Consider the following 25,386-nt stretch of genomic DNA (forward strand, 5'->3'; position numbering starts at 1 on the left):
TGATTGGGATAAGCCGGAATAAGCCGGGATAAGCCGTGCGTGGATTTCCTAGGAGGGGCGCGAGAATTTCGGCGATATTTTTTTTCCTACCGTTACTTCACGGGATGAATTCGTCCCCTTCCCCCATTCTCCCTTTGATTCCGACGAATCACTTAATTCTCGATACACAGTGAACGGTAAATTAATGTGCAATTTGGAAAATTGTGCAGGACAATTTTAGACGTATATCGAATTTTAACGATGAACTTGGAAAGTTTTATTTTCTATTTCCTATAAAAAGTTTTGCTTTAATTTCCCAATACAGGATAATTGTAAAAAAAAAATAACTATTTGATATAAAAAAAATTTTTATAAATGTTATAAAAGATATGATCTTTTCCTATTAGCAATTTTGTCTAATTATTAAAATTGTAAGAAATAAAAATTAGATTCGTCTGTCTTTCACAGGAATTAGAGATATATTTATAATATAAATCCTCTTCATTTCTTTCGATATAATAAAAAAATTGAATAGCCTTGAGACATTTTCTAACGCGATTTTTTTTTCAACGCAAATTCCTTTCTTTTTCGAGGACGTTAACAGAAGCGATTCAATGAACCTTTATTTTCACGGTTTCTTCCCTATTTGCATTTCATCGTTCGAAGGGATGTGTTTGGCCAAACCTGCCCGAACTCCGGAGAATGCGCATTCGTCACGCGTTTGAAACGCATAGACTCCGCATTGTGCATCGTATACGTACGCATATATGCACGCACGCACGTATGTTAAGGACAACGAGTGGTTTTCGCTGTAATGCGAACGTCAAACACTCAAACACACATCTCCAGGCTCAGGCCTGTGAGAGCGAACACCTGAGTATGCGAGCCTAAGCTTCATCGGGGTCGCGCTTCAACTAGGATACCGAGGACTAATCGCGTTTATCCCCCGCCCTTCTTATCACGTATCTCATCTTTTATATGTGTATATACATTGAAAATTACTCAACTCTCTTAAGAACTTCAGTCTGCCTTGTGTGCAATCGAAATTAATTATATTTCAAACTGTACACAGAGAGAATCTTCTCTTAGAATTTATCCTAAAAATCATGGTAATCGTGGGACAATATGGTATGGAAAGAATTTTATGAGAATTTCTTTGATTAATATTTATCACAATAAAATATAAAACATGTTTGATTAATTTTACTAAACTGCACAGGAAAATTAATCAAACATATTTTAGTATAATATATTTATTTTAATATATTTATTTTAATATATATATATTTATTTTAATGATATAATATATTATTATAATTATATTTTATTATAATAGATATTATCATTTTTATTGCGATAAATATTTATCAAATTCTCATAAAATTCTTTTGCATGATTTTCAAGGTAAATTCTAAGAGAAAATTCTCTCAGTGTAACGATAATTAAATTTCTTATTTTTGCACATTTTTACTCTAATGTTAAACAAATTCGCGTAAGAATATAACGCTCTATATTAATTATATCCGATTTATTCTCGCCATACTAAGTCGCATGGAAAATTAAATCAACTGACAACAAAGCTCTTCCTATTAATTTAAAATCGCTTCCGAGTGCAATTTTATTAGAAAAATTCGTTGTCACTCACCATGTAATCGCGATGCTCCAGGACGATATCTCAGGGCCAATTAGCGACGTACGTTGTCCTTTTATGTCGTCAGAGGGGCGCACGTGATTTCACGGATCTTCGTCGTGACGAAGGGCGTCGGCATAGATCGCGCATCTGCGACACACAAGGGAAGAGCGTAAAATTTAAATAAATGTTTTAAATAAATGTGGCCAACCGGGCCACTGCCGGATACGGTAAATTAAGTGACATGCTAATCACGTCTGGCGATACATGCGCGAATGAATAATCGGTTATTCTCTCTTTCTCTCTCCTCTCCCTGTCGACAGAAACCTGTTTTGCGCGCCCTACACCTTGCGCGACTGTAAACGATATTGATTTCACACACGCGAATATAAATAACACTCTGTTATTGTACATAAAATTAATTTATAGAAATCGCCATATATACACACCGAGAATTATACGTATTATTTGTAACTTATTTAAACTTAGAAATAATTTTTTTCACATATTCCAGAAAAATACTTGTAAATTTTAAGAGATCAAACGTCAATAAAAACGTTAATTATTTTAATGGTAGATTATTTAATAGTATAGCTAAAATCATTTTTATAAGAATAAAAAATGACAATTAATATTAATATATTATCTCATACTTGAATAATATTATTAAAAAATAATAATACTTTCGTTGATTCCATCAGCTTTTTGTTCGGACAAAAATCGATTGATGCATTAAAAGAAACTTTTCTTTTATACTTTTATATATATATATATATGATGATTTCAAAGTTATAATCTTCACACAGGTCGAAAAAGCCCATCTGTACCGATCACGTCAAAAGAGCAAAACGCAATTACGTGTCACGCACTCGACGCGCAATCGCATGGAAAACTCTCGGTGAATTCAAGATGACCGAATTCTTTCCCCGCGCGCGATGACACGCCGTAAAAATGTGTCACCTGGTCGTGTTCGACAACGAAAAGGGTTGAGCAGTCGATCGGAAAAAAATCGTCATTAATGCGAACGCTCGCCCCTCGATCGAGCGGTCGCGAGTTCATCGAGAGGAAGAATTCCACACAAGGCGTGACAGATTTCAATTTTCAGGAACGAACGTTTCGTCCCACGAACCGAATCAAGGACTCTCTCTCGAATTCGTTTATCTCGTTCCAAATGTATAGTTTTTCGTCCATCGAGATGATTTCGTATAATTTCGTAATTTCAATTTATTTAATTTTTCTCATAGTAGAGTTCCACAAAAATTCGTCGTTAATTACTTTTAATTAAGTTTACTTTTGCCAAGGGAGAAAGAATGTATAAAAAAGATTGACATTAATTAACTTGCTTAAAAGACTATTGAAATTAGTTAAAAATCAGCTAATCGCTATAAATATATCGTGTTTAATAATTATCGATTTATGTACATTTCTATTTCTTCATTTGTTTAACACAATTGTGTAATAAAAGCAATGGTAAAATATTTCAATCTTTTTTAAATCAGTGTATTCAGACATTAATAAAATGAATCATAACAAATATCGGTATATATTTGCGTTGTATGTCTAATGTTCCCGCTAAAATGGGGCTGGTTTTTACTAAATAAAAAAAGAATAAAAAAAGGATGCGTGTCGTGTCGTTCTATCTGTAACCATCTCTGGGAAACGTCAAACTACTTCCTATGACAAGATGATAGAAATATTCATAATAAATTCCGAATAATAATTCTGATAACCGATAATTATAATAACGTAATAATTATAATCGTAAGGAATAATCGCGATTTCTTTCGCGAAAATTAACTAACTGCACGGTTTGTACATATGTGTGTGATATAATTGTTAATATCGATGTATTATATAAAATATAACTAATGCTATTTTTTCCCTATTTCTTCTTTCTTTCTCAGAGACAACTTAATCTCATTCTCGACTCATTTCATTCACCTGTTTTGCACTTTCATGTTTTTTTCACGATATGACACGTGTTACGCGTAAGCAATTTCCGCGACTCGCGTGTATGCAAATTCGCGCTTATCCCGCCCCCGTTAAATGCAAAACAAAATACCGCGAGGGATAACGTGGCCGCGAAAAATCATAAATCACGATAAAGGGGCGCGCACGTGCACCCTCTCGTGCGCGCGTGAGAGAAACCGACTAGGAAAACTATTAACACTCTGTAACGGCGAAGAGACAAGGGATTAAAGGGACCAGATATGCGATCCGAATGTGCTTTGCATGCATGTGTTACCGAAAACTCCAATATCATAATTTAAAATATATATTAATATTAGAATGAGAAAAATTAATTTATGTAAATGAATTCAAAAATATAATATATACATATAAAATATAAAATATATAAAATAGATATAATAAAATAAAATATATAATAAAATGTATCATTTGTATAATATAAATAAATAATTATATGTATATACACAGATAGAATTTTCTCTTAGAATTTACCCTGAAAATCATGGTAATCGTGGGACAATATGGTATGGAAAGAATTTTATGAGAATTTCTCTGATTAATACTTATCACAATAAAAAATAATAATATCTATCACAATAAAATATAAAATATGTTTGATTAATTTTACTAAAAGTATAGTAAAATTTACTAAAAGTAAAATTTTTTTTACTTTTAAAAACATATTTTTAAAATTCTTTCCATACCATATTGTCCCACGATTACTATAATTTTCAGGATAAATTCTACGAGAAAATTCTCTCTGTATAGTAATTAGTATGTATATACTAATTATGTTCCATTAAATCCCTCGCAGGCTGAGTTTAAAATAATAGAATTAAACAGTAACATGTACGAGGAAATATAAAATTTTCTTCAAAGATATGTAATTATAGAATTAAATTCCATCTACTTAATTTTAACTTGAAATTTTTATTACTAATTTCATTAATTTTTTAAATTTATTTATATTTATTACATATGTAATAAATATGTGTAATATATATGTAATATAAATATAAATAATGTAATGTATGTAAATAGAAATAATAAATTATACAACATTAGAAAACTAATTAACAATTCGTCTAAGTACTTTGTTAGCTCGCGTGTAATTTATCGTGACAGCATAATGCAATTAAATTAACCTTATGTCAATTTCTAACGAAGAACGCGATGGTCCTGGAAGCACCTGCGAGCCTGACGGAATAATTCATGGAAATTTAAGGTCGACAATTAGGTAATAAATAGTCGGAACACCCAGGTCTCCCTCTCTCTTTTTCTCTTTTCGCCTACTCCTCCTCCGCGTTTCGCTACGTCGTGCACGTCGTTGAAATCGACAGGGGAGTGAATTAATAAAACGACCCCCGGCTGCGTGTATGTGTGTGCGATGCTTGTAAATGTGTGTATCGCAGCGACCCGCCGCACAGATGTGCCCCTCCGCGAAGGGCGAGTTTCTTTTATTTTATTGCCGGGGGTTAATGGAATAGTTTGCATGCCCTAAACAATCGACGCGCCGGAATATTACATTCCTCCTTCGAGCCTCGGCAAGGACCACCGTCGATTGCGAAAAAGAATACCCCGAAATATCTCGACATTATAAAATTGCCCGTGATTTTTTTCAGCCCTCGGATGAGATGTAATTAATCACGTTCCACGCATTTCCAGTAAATACCAATCAAAATCTTAATCTAATTTTATTATATGTATATGTTGACTAAATATATAGGTATATATATATTTAGTAATAATTAATAATAATTATTAACAATTTATGTTATTAAATTTTATATATATATATATATATATATAATTTAATAACATAAATTATTAGTATTATTAAAAATCAGAAAAAAATTATCGCAAGCAAATTATCGAGCTCATTAAATATAATACAGTGTTGTTACAATTACGCGCGACAGTTTTTTTTTTGTACTGGGGTAACGATACAATGCATCGGGTGGAAAAAAGGTCTCGTCACCTACCGGTGCACCGCGTGAGATCGCAGATCCGAAAAATTTCGACTGCCATTAATCGTTCCTTCGTACAGCGACGCGGCTTTGTTCCTGCGATGACACGCGTAAATCTGTCGCTAAACGACTTTTTCCACTCGCGAGCGAGTGTTCGCTCATGCGAGTCCGAGCTCGCTTTAAATCGACATCATGTTGCGAGCATCGAGATGTTCAAATAAAAATTTTTAAATGTAACAGTACGACGCGATATATTTCTTCAAAAAATTTCAGATTTATCCTCTTTTATTAAAATAATAAAAAATCTCTGAAAAAAATTCACCGAAAAAATTCTTTAAGAGATCCACCGTCGACTCTATCTTCTAAAAAAATTTAATTTACGCACAGAGAATGTTCTCTTAGAATTTACCCTGAAAATCATGGTAATTGTCGGACAATATGGTATAGAAAGAATTTTATGAGAATTTCTCTGATTAATATTTTTATCACAATAAAAATAATAATATTTATTACAATAAAATATAAAACCTCTTTGATTAATTTTACTAAACTGCATGGTAAAATTAATCAAACATATTTTATATTTTATTGTAATAAATATTATTATTTTTGTGATAAAAATATTAATCAAAGAAATTCTCATAAAATTCTTTCCACGATTATCATGATTTTCAGGGTAAATTCTAAGAAAAAATTCTCTCTGTGCGTCAATTTCTGAATTCTAGATTTCGCTGTTATACTAATAACCCTTCGAGAGAAAGAGAGAGAGAGGGGGACCTCTTTGAAAGGTCCTTATTAGAACGATACGTCGAGTCGAGTCCTCGCGGTAGGGCCCCGGCGCGATATAGGGTCCGCGGCAAATCGCACCAGCAGCGACGAAGACGTCGCATTCAGCGGAGGCGGTCGTCTGTGAAACGCGTTTAACTTGTTGGTACACAGAGCTCGACAGGCGAGATGCGAGCCCCGCATTGTATGCGTGCGAACGCACCCACGTGCACACGAAGCGTCGATTTATTTCGCGCTCGTCATTTTTGAAAACCTTTTTTTTACCTCTTCGATTGAAAAAAAGCCGCGAGATACAGATAAGCCGATAAGATTTGCAAAAGTTATCGTTTATCATTTGTTGTAATGAATAAAAAATGAGAGAAGATACGAGATACGAGAAATATAGGATAAATAAATATAATAAAATATAAGACGATACGAGAAATAAATATATAGGATGTAAAAATAGCATGATTTAATTTCTTTTATTTTTAATTGACGAGCCCTTTTGTACAATAAACGATGCATATCGGGCTTTATTTCCGATCGAGAGTACTCGATGAAAATTAAATATATATTCTCCCCGATTTTTGTATTTTCATCTGTGTCGCTTTTTACTTGGATGCGAGGAAAACGGAACTTTATTCGCGTAATCTGTCACCTGCATTGTATCATTAAAGGATTACGGATCCTCAATAAACGTGTCCTCCATATAGAGGCTGCGATCTCGTGATCTCTCTTTCTTCCCTCTCTCTCCCTTTTTTCTCTCTACTCTCTTACGCGGGCAAAGAGATCAAATTCCACTCGAAGTCCCCCCAATCGAGCTCTTCTCGAAGGCGATCCTTCAGGATCCGACAATGAGATCGAGTGGAGAGGAAACAGAGTCGACAGCAGATGTGAACCTCCATTCTCGACTTATTCTGTCAAAACATCGACGACATTTATAGCTATATATATATATGTATACATCTATGGAAAACCTTACGAGAGCACGAAGAATGGAGAGAAGAGCAGAAGTGTCTCTCTTTTGCGCTTTAGAAGCGTAATTTATCGAGCGACGCGTGTTTGTCATCGTCGTGAAAAGTGCGAGAAATTAGATCCTTTCGTGTCGCAACAATGAAATAGCGATCAATCGTTGTTATGTCACTCAATGCTCGATAGGCAACTTGCAATTTTTAGCTTTTCTATCCAATATTGTCAGAAAATATACTTAAATTTATTTAAAATTCTTAATAACTTTAATTTTGCAAAATTTAGCTACATGACATTTGAAATGTGATATCCATAATTTATAGATCTAAAAAATAAGAAAAGATTTATGCATTTATCGTATTTTTTTTATATCGCACATTTTATCATCATTTTAAATTGTGCGAAAGAAAAAAATACTGCTTTTAATTAAGATCATTTTTTTAATAAAATACACATAGATAATACATGTATCAAAATTGTATATATGTGATTCTCAATATTGTCAGAAAATATATTTAAAATTTATTTAAAATTCTTAATAATTTTAATTTAGCTACATGACATTTAACAATGAGATGTGACATCCATAATTTATAGATCTAAAAAATAAGAAAAGATTTCTGCATTTATCCTATTTTTTTTTATATATCGCACATTTTGTCATCAATTTTAAATTGTGCGAAAGAAAAAAAATACTGCTTTTAATTAAGATCTTTTTTTTAATAAAATACGAATAGATAATATTTCAAAATCGTATACATATATAATTCTTTAGCTTCTCTTATCGTGTTCGATTATGGGCCGGTGATATAATTTAGCGTCGAGAGCGCGACTTTGTGCCCCCCATTATGCAAAATTATGACAACAACAACGGGATCGTCTCGTTCTCCACTCGAGAAAAATCGGGGTCGGCTCTTCTCTCTCGTCGGGCCCCGAAGAGGTGACCGAAAAGGGCGAGAGAGAGAGTCATCAATTACGATTGGAAATAAATCGAAGGCAGATGCGACGATCGCCCGCAGGGCCCATCGCGGCGGGTGACCGAATTCTCACCCCTCGCAGCCCCCCGCGGACAATACGACTGTTTTCGACAAATACAAAACGATACACGAGCCCCCCCCCGGATGTGAAATCGTCACACTCTGACGCCGCGAATTTCCCGTTTCGTTCCAGTTTCATTGCGTCTTCAAGATGACGCGACACGCATGAAAATTCCAAGCACGTATACAAATCATTTTATTTCAATAGTTATTTCCCCCACAGAGAGAATTTTCTCTTAGAATTTTAACCTGAAAATCATGGTAATCGTGGGATAATATGATATGGAAAAAACTTTGAGAGTTTGATTAATATTTATCACGATAAAAAGTAATAAAAAATTTTCAGGGTAAATTCTAAGAGAAAATTCTGTGTGTCCCAATATAGATATTTACTTATTTAAATGCGTTTATTACGCTTTAAAAAAGTTATGTCAATATATTATTCGCAAATTAATTTCAAATTAAGAATTAAATTATTCGTCAATTTTTATGTAAAGAAATTTCTCTCTTGCCTTTTACTCTTTCAACGAAAATTTCCACTGTAATTAATTGCAAGGGGAATTATCGGCCAGGTCTTATCTACGTGGTTCCTGTACCGTTTCTTTGACAACTTAATAAAGAATAATCGGTCGCTCGTGTTGGTAAATCGTAACGAGGTACGCGATAGCCCTTTTATCTGTAGACCACAGGAAGTCGGTAGCGAGTCTGACGATAAAAATCCTTCGCAAAGCCCTACGAGACGTGAGAATGTTGTCGGTTTAATGCGTTAAAAGCTTCGCCTGATTTAATCAATAAAAACACATGCGTGCTATAAGCACTGAATAATATAAAAAATATTATTAGATATTTATAATTAATATTGTGTATAAATATTTATAAATAACGATAATATAATTAATGAAAGGATACTACGCGGGCAATTCCATTTTTTTATTCCTCGATAATTGTTCTAAATTATGTCACCCTAAATTAGCTTCCCTAATTAATTTGTAATAAATTTGATTAATCATTCTCTCATTCCCAAGTAAAGTCGCCGCGTTTTTTTTTTTTTTTCGTATCGAATATAATCGCGAAAGGTTACACCCTTTGCAGGGTCACTCGATACTCGTCAATGAAAACGAGTCGTTGAAGGTCTCCCTTCGTAGGGCTTCTTATAAGAATTCCTTCGAATGCGCGTCGTCATCGTGTTACACTTTCGCACCACGAGTTTCGCGCAAGAATCGTCTCTCGTCGGACCGGTTATTCGCCCTTCGAACTTCATCTCCTTCGCGAATCGTTTGAAACAATAAAGCTAATTCGACGGGGGAGATTCGCAGATCCGATTTGACAGGATCACACAGGATAACGCTCCTGGATTCTGCTTCGACGCCCACGGCGTTTGTTTCTGCGAGGAACGAGGACGGGATCCTCCCTCTCGCTACGCAAATACGGGATTAAGGTGCATTTACGGCTTTACTAGCGACGATCAAATCGTTTCAATACGTTTCAATCGTGTCTCGATTTATACGTTCCGTCAACCGATATTCGAATTTCAAAGTGTCAATAAAAAGTATCGACTGTTGAATGTAATTTGAAATTAATAAAGGACGACAAATAATTGTCGAAAGTAATTTAAAATCTCAATATTGAAATAGAAGGCTCTGGATATTAATTATCGCGAGTAAATGATAGCAGACTAATTAAGAATCTAGTGCTCTAAATTTTTTCTTACTAAAATATTTTTTTAATATGTTTAGACCCTAATTTCGAACCATCTTTAGCAAGACTATTTTTTACCTATAAATAATAATTTATTATAAATCAAATTATTATATTATAATAATTATAATTTATTATAAATAATAATTTAAACAAACATATTTTATCAAGAAACAATTTGTGCATGCTTAGTGCACTAGATTTTTAATTAGCAGCTACCTGTAACACTTAAAAATCTCAAATTCACATTCCGAAATGTCAAAATACTACGACTGGAAGATATATATTAAAGGGAAAGGCGTTTTATTCGGGGTCATACAATGTTCGCAGACAGTTTACGCTTCGACGACAACGATTTCGCCTTTTGAGATGACCAGGACCTTTCTCCAGAACTTACTAAAATTCATATGTCGAATACATTCTCTCCCTTCGCGAAGGAAAAGAGGACGCGAGATGATTAATAGAATTTGGAAAAGTTTGATTCTATTTTGAACATCATGCCTTCTTCTTTTCGTTCCGATCCTCCCTCACGTGTCCTGCAGACTTTCGAAAACAGTATACAAAGGCGTGCTCGTTTTACGTCGAAGTTTACTGTCGCCAACAATGCAACGGATAGGCGGGGAAAGTCATTTCTTTCATGGGTCATTGATTGACGGAGCGGAGAAAACTTTTGTCATCCTCTACGGGAGCAATTCTCAATGAATCTTACGGTAAAAATTTCTCGGAAAGCGTGTCCCGTCAATTAAAAGATATATATTAAAGTGTAAATTTCGTTGCACGAAAGAGTTCTGAAAGACATTCGTTTATTATAACAAAATGCACAGAAATATTTAATATTTATTTAATATTTATTTAATATTTTTTTATGACATAGAAATATTTATTTAATACTTCTGCACGTAGAAATATATTAAATGAAAGATATGGGAATAGATTAAAAATGGTCCTGACTCTCGTCCATAAAAATCATGATATTATTTTTGTATTAATTTATAATACACATCACAAAAATCCCTAGAGTGGAACAATTAAAATAATGACAATTATTATACTTTTCTCGTATCACTTAACACGATGAAATCTAATTAGACGAAATAATATCCACGCAGTGAGATAGACATGTAAAAAGAATACATATCGTTCGATGATAATCTTAATATACTCTCTATACACAGTTACACATCAGGATATTCTCGGTGTAAGCGCGGGGAAAGAAGGGCGAAACAAGCGGAGAGAATCCGACGCAAAAATGATATCTTTAATCTATAAACTCTTTACAAATATGTACAATGTAACAAAAGATTTTTTTGTTATATTATTTTTTTTTCTTACGGCGATCACGTACTCAACTTAAAAGTAAAATGTAAGCAGACGCATCCGCACACACTGACTCATCGGCACTCACTAGCCGGGAATCATCGTGATTCACGCGTTTCGTCAATGATGAGCCACATCGCTCGATGACGCAATCGTTATCACGGCCGTTGTGTCTCTTCTTTGCGATCAGACGCGAATAGTATCTTCGCGAATACATCTCGCTCTCGCGCGAGTGAAAGGAGATGCGGAAGGATAGGTCTTTCCGCGACGGAAGACAAAGGAAAATATATCATTATTATAAAAATTAGACATTTTTTTTAGAGAGCCTCGTGAATTTATTTAAACAAAATATTAAATGCGAAAACAAATTATGTCTAAAAATAAAATTTAAAAAAATTCGTGATAAAAATTCGTGGAAAAAAATATTAGTTATCATTAGTTATATTAGTTAAATTTTATAAAGCTATAGTTTGAAGAATTATAGTTAAAAATATTGGTTACTGTAGTTAGAATTTAGACGTGGTAATTAAATTTAAGGTAATAATATAGAAACATCTAAAATTTAACTATAGGTAATATTTAAAATTTAAGCTAATAGCTAATAATAGCTAATATTTTTTTCCATATTCGAAAAAATGTTATCGTACTTTTTTTCTATTCTATGAGAATCTCAATATTAAAAGATGAAATATATGAAATTTAAAAAGATCTTAAAAAAACTAAGAAAATCTAAAAAAAATCTAAGAAAATCTAAGAAAATTTAAGAAAAAATTTAATATTAGATATAAAGATAAATTGGTGATTATTATATTTTTTTTATAAAAAGCATTCTGAAACATTATTTTTAAAAAATATGAAATATTACACACGTAAAGAGACAACGAGCAGCCGTGACTTCCTGACGTACGCAAAATTGCCTGTTCTGCGACACTTATTATCGATAGATTCTCTTAACGAACGATCGTGTTGCTGTTCTTACGATAGAACGTAAGCATTAAATTGGCCTATGAGATTTCCATAATGTTGTCGTAGTCCTAAAACGATCGGCGATCGTTTCGTTAAATGACGAATCACGTGTCGGATCGCAGGATATACTTATGTAAAGTACGCGATGTTAACGAGCGCTTTGACCTTGAAGCGGTTGATTGGTACATCAGAAATGAGCGCTATTTTTATCACTGTTGCAAAAATGATACGTGGAAATAAATTGCTACTCTTATTTTTTGGGGGGAATTTATCGAGCGAGTAATATTGATTAATCGAGAGAATCTAAACAAGCCTACGACGAACGATTAATTTAATCGCAATCAACTGCAAAAGAATTGTTTAAACTTTTAAACTATAATTAAATATATATTTATATATATTTTATATATATAAATATATATTTAATTATAGTATATATATTTTTTATATATTTATAATATATATATACATTATAAATATTATAAATATTTAAATAATTATTGCATATTTATAATATATATATAATTATTAAATATTTATATAAATTACAATATATATATATATTTATATATTTATAGAAAACTGAACTCGCGGACGAAATGTGGGTGAAACTCGCTTAGCGTTGTAGTTAATACGACTGCTGTGAGAGCATTGTTAAAATCCAAAGAGAAGATGAAACCTTTCTAACGCGTGAAGTTCGCATTTCTCCAAATTCGGCAAGTGTGTTCAAGGTAACTGATTTTTGACAAAGTGTAACAAAACGAAAGCAAGGCCACATTCCACGTTTAAATGTCCGGCACGAAAACGCATTTGTTCGCGCGTAACTTTCACATTCGTTGTCGAACAACGTCAATACGTTATGCTCGTTGCATCGCGTTTAATCGTTAAAATGCAGCAGCAGACGATGATACAGATACTGACGGAAAACGCGTCGCAGAACAGGCGAGAAATCCGATAATACCTATACATACCTATACCGCCTCTCTTTAAACACTTCTCCTTAAGAATGCGAAAGAACGGGGGGGAAGTGCACGATTATCCCCGATATTTTCGCGATTTTACCTAATAAAACGTTGACGCGCTTAACATTATCGATCCAGAAGACAAAAGGATGGGCTCTCTCTCTCTCGTCGTCGTCGCTTTTACCGTCGTCATCATCGGGGGCAGTCGGATCTACGCAGGCCTCAGTAGGCCCGCAGTCGCACCTCCATCTCGGGGTCCTGGCGATGCGGCAGGTGGGGCTCGATGCCGGTCGCGGTGGCCCCGGTGGCCCCCGCGCCCACCACCCCGTGCCGACTGTGGTGGCCGTGATGGTGGTGATGATGATGGCTCGCCGCGTGATGGGTGTCGTGGTGATAATGATGGTTCAGATGCGGCGGCTGCGCGGCCGCGGCCGCCCCGGTACGATAGGCGCGCTGCTTCTCCTCGAACTCGCGCAACCGCTGATTGTAGCGCTCCAGCTGATCGCGCAGCAGAGCGTCCTCCTCGCCGGCGCGCTCCTCGTCGTATTCGAGGCAGCCGACGCCGTCGAGCCGGTCCAGGTCGATCCAGCCACGCCATCTCACGCACACGCCGTTCATGATGAGATGCGAGCGCAGGTGAACCTGAAACACCGCGATCGGCGGGACGCAAAATGTCAGTGCTGATGTGTCCACGTGGAAACTTCGTCGATACTTCGTCGATCTCGGGATGCTTCCCTCAGGGACGGTCTTGGATGGTCTTAGGATCGATGGAGAACATTTCTGGCTTGTGGTTTCGGACGTGTCTTGAGATGAAATTGGCTTTACGTTGTGCATCTTTCGTTGGACTTGATGTTGGATGTAGGATTCATTGTAGCGGGAGAATTCTGGATGCGAGATTCAAATCTTTTTCGATATCAAGAAGGAGTAATCCTTAGTCGATACTCGTCGATGATTTGGGATCCTTCCTTCGAGGACGGTCTTGGATGGTCTTAGGATCGATGGAGAATATTTCTGGCTTGAGGTTTCAGATGTGTCTTCAGATGAAAGTGGCTTTACGTTGTGCTTGTCTTTCGTTGGACTTGATGTTGGATGTAGGATTAATTGTAGTAAGGGAACGGAGGCGAGATTCAAATATTTTTCGATATCAAGAGGGAGTAATCCTTTCGAATTTTTTTAATGAAAATAGGAAGATCTCTTATGTATCTAAATTAAATTCATACAGACTAATGAATTTTTTTGTAATAATGTATCAAAATTATGCATCTTAGTGTGACATTTAAATATTATTTCCTTTTGTTCAAATATATTATAAATAGCAATAAAATTCACGCTACAGTAGATTTCGAAGTCAAAAGAGTTAAAAATTTTGATGAAAAGTTTTATTTTCTAATTTTATTTAACTTATTTAAGTTAAGACGGTTTAATTTCTGAAATTCGATTAACAATATCATTATCGCAATCACGTGTATTATTTTCAGTTGATGATATAAACTCTATTAAAGTAGAGAAATGTTTTTCGTAATAATACATAAAAATTACGTCTTGTAAAATTCAAATATTAATTTCTTTTATCCAAATATATTATAAATAGCAGTAAAATTCATTGTATCACCATAAATTTCGTGACCAAAGGAATTAAAATTAATAAATTAATCAAAACAATTAATTAAAGCATTAAAATATCTTGACTGCTAATCATGTCATCCGAATGTCTATTACTGACCCGACGTGTTATTCCTCGAAATCTACGTGCGCGAAGAAAATGACGAGGGACGTCGATTCTCTCTTCGAGGTCGATATCGACTCGCTTACAGCAACCTCTTATGATCTTTCTTTTTTAAAATCTCTCGGCGTGGGTTGTAGGAGGGCTCCATTACCGGACCACTATCCGCAAGTTTCAATCACGTGCCCCATTCTTTCGTTCCCCCCGAGGCCCCCCTTCCTCGTGTTCAACAACGGCGAACGCTTCTTATTTCCGGAGAGCGATTACGCAGATTGGAAGGTACGAGGCTTCGCGGTCTCGGGATGGAAAGAGAGATGAGAGATTGAGAGAGGCGAGGCTGCGCCTTACTTGTATAAGAAATCAATTACAAGCAGAACTCTTTATAGTACAATCCTCGCTATAAAATATAGTCGTGCAATAGCGCGCTATTATCTCGAGTATTTCGCGAGTATTTCGACTCGTTTGCAATCTTTATTGCACAAAGAGAATTTTCTCTTAGAATTTACCCTGAAAATCATGGTAATCGTGGGACAATATGATATGGAAAGAATTTTATGAGAATTTCTTTGATTAATATTTATCACAATAAGAATAATAATATCTATTACAATAAAATATAAAATAGGTTTGATTAATTTTACTATATAGTTAGTAAATTTTACTATGCAGTTTAGTAAAATTAATCATGATATGGAAATAATTTTATGAGAATTTCTTTGATTAATATTTATCACAATAAGAATAATAATATCTATTACAATAAAATATAAAATAGGTTTGATTAATTTTACTATATAGTTAGTAAATTTTACTATGCAGTTTAGTAAAATTAATCAAACATATTTTATATTTTATTGTGATAGATATTATTTTTATTGTAATAAATATTAATCAGAGAAATTCTCATAAAATTCTTTCCATACCATATTGTTCCACGATTACCGTGATTTTCAGAGTAAATTCTAAGATAAAATTCTCTCAGTGTGCGAATTAGAAAATTGTGTGATAATTAGTCGATCGAGAACGTGAAGAGTATTTTAATGCTGAATTTACTGCAGAAATTTTCATATCGTTAAATATTTATTATATTATATTATTTTCATATCATTTAACATATCATTATAAATTTATTTTCTTCTAAATTTTCTTAAACATGTGAAAGAATTATGAGCATATAATAACTCTTCAAATTATTTATTTACTACTATAAAAATAGAAAAGAAAGCACAAAATGATATTTAATTATATATATTATAGAATTTTACAAAAATTATCTCTCTTTCTCTCTCTCTAACATTTCCTTCGTGTAATGTAGAATTGTGTTTTTCTCTTGGCTACATTTATGACTATTAATTATAATCCGAGAAAATTGCCACGCGATGTTTTCCGAGGAAAATCTAAATGAACGGCTCTCGAAAAACGATTACCGGCTTCTGCGCCGACAGCGCAACACGGTGCTATTTTATTTTCTGGCAAACGACCCGACTTCCGGTGGTCCCGCCACGGAGCCCAGATATTATTACGAGGTCAAGAACGCTCGGGGAAAACCAGTCTGAGACTGTATATTTGTGATCCTGACGTAATGAACGGCGATACACAATTAATGAAATGACTTAAAATGCTGCACGATTATTCTGTTTACAACACATTTTCATTTCATATCTATATAGAAAAAAATATACATATATAATATATATATTTTTCTAATATACATAATATAATATATATATTATATAATAAAATATATATTAAAATATAATATTGTATTTAACACTTAAAATTAATGTAACTTAATCTTCAAAATCAATATAAAATATAATAAAATATAAAATATAATTTAAACATCAATGTGATAAGTGATACGAGATATAATACGAAATTATATATATATACAAGATATATATAATTATAATTATACATTTTTTTTAATATAACATTTTTCAGATTTCTTTGTTATTTAAAAGTATATAATAAATTAAAATTTCCAAGGAATAAATTTCTTTTTATTTTGCCAATGCATTATTGTGCTCATATTCTTGAAGTCATTAAAAATGATAAATCTTATTAGCATTCAAGGATATAGACAGCTTCGTTTATAGGTCGTAATTAGTTCGAGATTCGCGTCAAACGAACGGAGCCTCGTCGACGGAGAGGTAAATCGACGTTACATCTCGTTTCATTCTTACAGCTGCGCCTTCAACAATGCACCGCGGGGTGCATTTTTATGCACTAATAATCGAGCCGCGGGGTGCGAAAACGCGGGGCGCGCTTTGGGGGCCTTAAACGTTTTCGATAATCGAATCGCTCTCGCGGCCTTTCATCTTATAAAAGGTTCGAGAACTTTTGGGTTTTCACGTTACGAAAAAAATTCCCGTCACTCTCTTTCGCGTGTCATCGTAACGAGATGAGATCAGAATCGATTCTCTTATCTCTCTATGTTTAATTTCAAGTGCGAGACGATAAAAGCAGTTTTCTCTCGAGACGGAAAGTTTCGCTTTCTCGCGCAATCTTATGCATATTAATGCCAGCTTCCAGGTATAAGACGAGGCGGAAATATTAAATCTTATTACGCGACGTTGCATATCAAGATAAGTGTAAAACGCAAGCGACTGCGGGAAAATACGTCTTTCGACACAAAAATATTTAATATGCATTTTTCCTTGTAAAAGCATCGCGAGTTATATCTCTACAATTTCTATAGATTCGGTATATTTTTTATCAATTTTTTAAGCAGTTCAAATCTAATTTATAATAAAATATTTTAGAAAGATATTCATAATATATGTATATAAAATATGAGTATGAAAATATCCACAGTGCATCTCTCCTTGTAAAAACATCGCGAGTTATCTCTCGACGATTTCTACAGATGATATATTCATCAATATAGATTATATGTATTTTTAAATACTTCTTTAAGCAATTAAAAATGATAAATAATTTTAGAAAAATATTCATGATATATAAAATATTAGTTTCTTATAAATATTTCTTACATACTTAATTAAATTTATTTTGCATTTACAGTGACAAGAAAGGAATTTTTTTAATAGAATCATACGCAGAGAGAATTTTCTCTTAGAATTTACTCTGAAAATTATGGTATGGAAAGAATTTAAGAAAAATAATATCTATTACAATAAAATATAAAATGTTTGATTAATTTTACTATGCAGTTTAGTAAAACTGCAATATTGTCCCACGATTACTATGATTTCTAGGGAAAATTCTAAGAGAAAATTCTGTCAGTGTATATGTTTAAGATAGAAACAAAGCAAATGTTCTTACGCGCGACGACATTCTCGTTTGCATCTGACATTGCGAGACGAATTGTCGAGACATGTATATTTCGTGCGAGCGACAAGACACGGTCGGAAAAAAAAAAAAAAACTAGACAGCAGATCTCGACGAAGAGAGGAGTATAAACGCGACATAAACGACGCATCGTCATTAGTCATCGCCTTCCTCGTTCTCACGGAGGAAAGAACAGTAGGAGAAACATTTGTTTTTCTCCTTCTGCTTACGGGCGTGACGACCATTATCGTTGCATAATAGTCGACGATATTTAAACGCGCGCGTCGCAACCCTTTCTAATTTGCATTAGCGAGCCGGGAAAAAAGCGGGAGAAAAAAAAGAGAAATAGAAATATAGAGCGCGGATGAAGGAAAGGGGTGAAAAATCGGCGGCAAGGGCGATCCGAACCAAGGATTCCCGAATGTCCCGAGACAAACGACCGGCTATTTCTCGCCGGCCCCCCTTTTGTTTCACAGTGGGCGTCGCCTGACGGCGCCTTTTTGCGCCTGGTCCACTACCCCGAAGTGAATGCTAGCCCCTGGAACCATTCGTCAACGATATCCTAGCAGAAAGGACGACGAGCTGTGGGGTCAATATGGCGGGTCGCGTCCTTTGTCTCCGGACTCGGGATCCAGTTTTACGTACGTTTTAATTTTTACGACGGCCGGCCGTCGACCCAGTTTCCGAACTATAAATTTTATGATTCTTAAGGGTGAAGAAGGGCTCGCTGCGATCGTTATTAACCCTAAGGGTGCGTAAAATTATACGACAGATCCTGCGGAAATTACTTTCTTTTTCTCAAGATATTTCCTGAATGTGTATTTTTTTTCAATCCTCCCTCTTTTTCTTAGATAATGTTTTCAGACCGTCTTTAAACTATCTTTCCACGAACTCTTGAAATTATTTTTCGCGAAACTATGCGTTCCAGAATTAATCGAAGCTGATATTTCGCGATATGCTTTTTTAAATCCTCGATAGCTCCGTCCTGTCACGCGAATCAGCTGTTCGATCGGCGAAGGGTTAAACGGCTCCGTCATTATCGTGCACGCGCTTTCTATCTCGATCGCGGATCTCTCCCTTAATTATTACGTCGCGCTACGGGGCACACTGGGCACAATGAACAAGGACACGTGTGGTCGCGCGCCGCTCTTTATTCCTTCGCTCATTGTCGATTAAAACAAAAAGGAGCCCGCGGGTCGTCTCGTAAACAACGCGCCGCGCGCAGAATCTAATGAATCGTTTCCGATCCATTTCGTCTCTTTTTTTTTTTTTTGCAAAAGAAGATATAAAAGAGGCTTGAAGAGGGGGGAGGGCTTGCAAAAGGAGATGTAAAAGAGGCTGTGTGAGCACAAGAATAAATGTGTTTTTTACCTCGATTGATGATGTATTATTGATATAATATAATAATTATTTTTATTATAATATAAATAATTATATATTATATTACTTATTTATATTATATTACTTATTTATATATTATAATAATACATAGAGAGAATTTTCTCTTAGAATTTACCCTGAAAATCATGATAATCGTGGAATAATATATGGTATGGAAAGAATTTTATGAGAATTTCTCTGATTAATATTTATCACAATAAAAATAATAATATCTATTACAATAAAATATAAAATGTTTGATTAATTTTACTATATAGTTAGTAAATTTTATTATGCAGTTTAGTAAAATTAATCAAACATGTTTTATATTTTATTGTGATAGATATTATTTTTATTGTAATAAATATCAATCAGAGAAATTCTCATAAAATTCTTACCATATACCATATATTGTCCCACGATTACCATGATTTTCAGGGTAAATAAAAGAAAATTCTCTCAGTGTACATTAATTTCACTTTAATATTTTCGTGGAAATATAATTATTAAAATGTTGGATTCGTCTTATGTCATATTTTTAAAAATGAGATATATGTGAAAATTCACAAATCTGAGGGAAAAGTTTCGAGAAAATACTTCATTTATGTATAAATTATAAAAAAAAAAACGTTTGCAGTTTCGAAAATCCGGAAAGGATGAGACGAGACAAGCAGAGGATTGGCAGGATACTTTTCGTTCGACCTTTACGAGAGACAGAGATTTACGAGCCATTACAACCGGGTGACTTTAGTTGGTCTCGAGGCATCTGGTGGCGGTTCGGTTTGACGAATTTCGAGAGCGCTAATTGCCACTGTTGTCCACTAATAGTAACATGGCTTTTACTTGCCTAAGGTTTATGGCTCAACAGAATAAAGTCACAAAAGGACCGGAAACGTAAAATTCATTTTGCTTTTCCGAACAGAATTGCGATATTTTTATACAAATCTTTGTCATATAATATATAAATGTGTAGGTATATAACTTGTCTGGAGAACAAAAAAAATGATGGTCTGTATAAAAAATATAATTTATAACAAAGGAACGATAAATTTTTCTTGTTTTTTCATCAAAAATAGAATGTAAAACGTGTGAAAACTATGGGGAGAGACAGCTATTAAATAGCTACAGAATAATGGAGAACGTTCGCGAAAAGATCAGCGCGCGCATTTTGCAAAATGGCGTCGCGACGACGCCACTATTGATCGCGATGGCAACACCGAGAGGCGTCGGCTTTGGCGCCGGCGTATATAAGCCATTGCATTGTCAATGATTTAAATAGAAAACACAATGCTTAGAAAATAAAATCATAAAGTACACGTTTGAATGAAAACGTTGGATTCACTTTTCTAAAACGGCATTCTTCGACTTGAACCGAGAGACTTGTCGATTTTTCTACACCGCTAATACCATTTAAATCTCCTATTTCCGCTTTTTGACGCAACACGGAGGTAAATTGGGTCGGTTCTGCCGGTTAAACGAGAATGGACCCCCGCGGAGAAGAGGGGATGGCAGGCCCGACATCCCAGGGAAACCGGATGCGGGGGTGACACGTCGGCGCCATTGTCCGAGAAGTGCCAGTCGGTCGGCGAGATACTAAATTACGGACGCGCGCGTGGAAGGTAAACGTTGTTAGGAGCCGGATTCGTACCTAACGGCCCCTAATTTACCCGCTCGTACGACCCAATTATGACCGCACGATCGCTTTCATCGAAAACCGAAAAGCATCGCTCCGAGATTCCAATTCACGTGGTCAAAGTCTTATTTCATCGAAAAATAAAAATCTGTCCCTTTTATAGCTCTCTTTTACGCAACATATCTCTCACGATTCTGCAATATTTATAAATCTGTATAAAAAATACTCTAATTCCCACTGGTATCTCAAAAAGAATTTATATTTATATTATATAGTATATTATATAATATATACTATATTATATAGTATATTGATATAGTATATGTCATTCTAAAATATTTTTCATGTGTTTTTAAATTCTATTAACATAAAAGAAAAGTCTCTTTTAATTTCTAGAATCTAAATTCTGTTTCTTCCATTAAATTCATTAAATTTCGTATAAGTTTTTGTAATATTGGAGTTTGTGAATTCTAATGGGGCGAATGATGAGAGAGTTGTTTGCGGTCCACTATGATGACATGGTCGAGAGAGACGAGAATCGCAATAATCTTACACAAGAATGGCGTCGACTTACCTTTCCATGTTCCTTGTCGAAATCACAGTCGCAGGGATCGACGGCGTAATTCCCGGATGTGTTTCCAAAAACAAGCTGAAGATTGGTACCCGTCGCCGCGAACGCGATTTCCGTGTGGCCCTCTCGACAGCCATTTTGAAAACGCACTTGTCGTTCTTCTTGCGGTCGATCTCTGTAGCCCGTATATCTCACCTGCAAGAGAGAGAAAGCAACAATTATTAATTATAATTATAATTTAAAATATTTTTGTTAGTAATATCAATATTTATCAGGGGAAGCATTTATCAAGATATATATCAAAGAAAGTTTATAAATTTTAAGATCCTTTATACACTTTATATTTTTATACACTTAATTTATAAATTTTATATTTAATTAATATTCTTCAAACCTGTATTTGTAAAAATAAAACATTGAAAAAAATCATCACAAATGTAAATAAATGTAATGCTGGAGCACAGAATCAAAGCAAAGATTTTTCAAAACGATAATAAAATCGTATTACTTTTAAATATTAATTTTCTAATAACTATCGAAAAAAAGCTTTTCAAATAATTTCTGGCTACGATAAAATTTCCATGTTCCATCTCGATAATCCAATTATCTTACTATTTAGAGATAACGTATCGATTCTCGAATATCATTTCGAAAGTTTCTCCAAGATTCCAGATCGTCTACGTGTAATTCACATAGACGATCTGGAGAAAAATTCACAGATAAAATTGTCAAAAGAGAGAACACTCAGAATATTAATTTGTCACTCGGCAATCACATCGCTCGACGTGATTCGAAGGTTAGACAAATTCGAAGAAAAGACAACATTCCTACGGCATGATATCGCGTATTTCAGGTCGACAAACGACGGGGAATCCTTTGCCTGTGGTTTCGAAATTTCTACGCATTACACCAACTAAATCGAAAGATATTTCTCACGATATCCATTGAAAACGATCAGCGAAAATTAGCACAAGAATTTAATGTCGATTTTATAACGAGGCAATAATAATTATCATTCCTAGAATAAACGCAATATAATTTCAATGTAAATATTAACACAAGTGCGAAAATACCACTTGAGATTTTCAAGAAATTTGACTATTCTGATTATTATTTCTCTGAAATAAAATATATCGCATAGATTTGAAGGCTATCATACATCCATAAAAAGTTATCAATTATCTGATATATTCTACAAAAATATATTACAAAATTACATGAATAATAAGTAAAATTGCATAATAATAGAAATGTATAACATTTGCATTATTTATTGTATACTTTTTCACTTATTTTTCAAGTAATTTCACATACTTTTTTTTACAATATGTACCTCGTTCTAACTTGGATATTTATAAACAAAATTTAATAGTATCATGTAGTATATCTTTATACATATAATCGCTTTCCTACGGCAAAGCATGTAAGATTAAATTATTACAAGGTAAATTTTACATAGTACGCTATTTGCTTTTTTACATTATTACTTTCGCGACTATGTAGTATTACATTTTTTTCGTTTTTAAAAGTTGGAAGTCGGACAAGGTCGACATAAAGTATTGTGTTCTTTTATAAGCTAAAAAAACATTCTTCGATATTACACGATCGGCAGCAGATTGTAAACATAGACGATACATATGAGGAAAATACGTCAATTCTTTCGACATAAGGATATTCGTAACATTCGAATCTTTCCGTATATTTCCTCTTAAAAATATTACAAGCTCGATGATTCCTGCATATTTATCGATACAAATATTTTCGTTTTCTCTTAAAAATATCGATAATTCTCATATATTTAACAATGTATTTCGCATATCGTTTTAACGCAGGGCAAAGAGATATCTATCTTCTTTCGTTTTCTACAAATATTTCGACGATTCGGATATTCAAAAGTGAATAAAAAAGAAAAATAGTTGTAAAAAAAGAGAAAATAATTGTAGCCGAATGAATTCATGAAAATCAATTTTCAGTCGGTTTTTAATATTTCTCGTATTTATAAATTATAAAATATCTTATCTCATTTATATTTTTTATTTCGAGGAGTGTTTTTTTCTCTCTTACATGGACTCACCTCGTGGTCCATGATCAGTTTTCTAAAAAACGCATCGTTCTCAAATCTGAACTTCTGATTGGGTGTGACGCGAAACAGCTTGAAATCTAGTGGATTTGGCGGCGGTTCACACATCTCACACGGGCACATCTCAACGAAGGAAAACAAAAAAAAAGAAAAAAAAATGAATAAAAAAAGATAAAAATAAAAATTGTAAGAAAAAAAGAGAAAATAAAAGTAGGAAGCGGATGAATTCTTGAAAACCAAGTTTTTCAAGTCGATTCTTAGCTTTCTTTCTTTATTCGTATTTTAAAATATCATTTATTTTAATTATTAATATTAATGATTCATTAATTTATATTAATATCATTTAATTATTAACCTTAATATTATTTATCATTTTTATTTCGATGAGTATACAGAAAGAATTTTCTCTTATAATTTACCCTGAAAATCATGGTAATCGTAGGACAATATGCTATGGAAAGAACTTTATGAGAATTTCCTTGTATTTTGAATTTCTTAATATTTAACACAACAAAAATAATATCTATTACAATAAAATATAAAATATGTTTGATTAATTTTACTATGCAGTTTAGTAAAATTAATCAAACACGTTTTATATTTCACATTGTGATAGATATTATTATTTTTATTGTGATTAATCAGAGAAATTCTCATAAAATTCTTCTTACATCATATTATCCCACGATTACCATGATTTTCAGGGTAAATTGTAAGAGAAAATTCTCTCAGTGTATTTTTCGCGTGTCCTCTCTAGCGGACTCACCTCGCTCTCCCGACTCAGTCTCCTAAAAAGCTCCTCGCTTTCGAATTTCGACTTCTGATCAGGTACTACGCGCGGCATCTTGAAAACTAGCCGGGGTGGCCGCGGTTGTTCGTACAAACCCATCCCGTCGAAGGGTAAAACGCCGACCCCAGCATGCTCGCTCATCGCGTGCATCATCGTCGCGAATTTACACGTCGCGTGCCTCCTGAGACGAAATTTCCTCTTTCGGTCTCGCGGACGTGACCTCGGACTGGTCCCCGACTATCACTGAACTACTCTCGCTTTTCTCTCGCGAGAAAAAAAAATTAATTCCCAGTTTCGCTCGAGATTATTCCCTTGGATGATTTTCTCTCGCGTGCGGCGAGATATCACGATATCACGATATCCCAGAGATATCCGCGAGGAGAGACACTACTCGCGGACGATCGATCCACACGTCGTCGTGTCTCGATGGAGACTGGAGCACCGGGAAAAACGGGGGTCCCCTCATGCTGGCTCTCGCTCGAGCCCGGGAACCCGACACGCCCCGAGACCGCCCCTCGATTCTCTAGCTCTTCCCCACCGACAGAATCACGGGCTTCTCTCGAGCGACCGTTTATCTAGCCAGCCCGAGCTTCAGCTTCAACCCTCCGGAGCTGAGTTGTCGTGTGCACCCGGAACGGCGAGCGTGTGTCG

General features: G+C 34.4%; 1 protein-coding gene across 1 annotated transcript; it reads right to left on the reverse strand.

Moving 5' to 3' along the window:
• Positions 1–10,952: 10,952 nt before the first annotated feature.
• LOC145945919 (protein big brother) lies at positions 10,953–25,180 on the reverse strand. Its single transcript, XM_083055194.1, has 3 exons — positions 24,712–25,180; positions 21,869–22,060; positions 10,953–13,906 (listed from the first exon to the last, which is right to left on the reverse strand). Exons 1-3 carry the CDS (start codon positions 24,886–24,888, stop codon positions 13,487–13,489), a joined length of 789 nt encoding a protein of 262 aa, XP_082911320.1. The 5' UTR covers positions 24,889–25,180; the 3' UTR covers positions 10,953–13,486.
• Between the last annotated feature and the right edge of the window lie 206 nt (positions 25,181–25,386).

This window comes from Prenolepis imparis, unplaced genomic scaffold (genome assembly GCF_030444845.1).
Source record: "Prenolepis imparis isolate NDT839.2.m4 unplaced genomic scaffold, iyPreImpa1.0 SCAF_15, whole genome shotgun sequence".
Classification (NCBI taxonomy): Eukaryota; Metazoa; Arthropoda; class Insecta; order Hymenoptera; family Formicidae; genus Prenolepis; species Prenolepis imparis.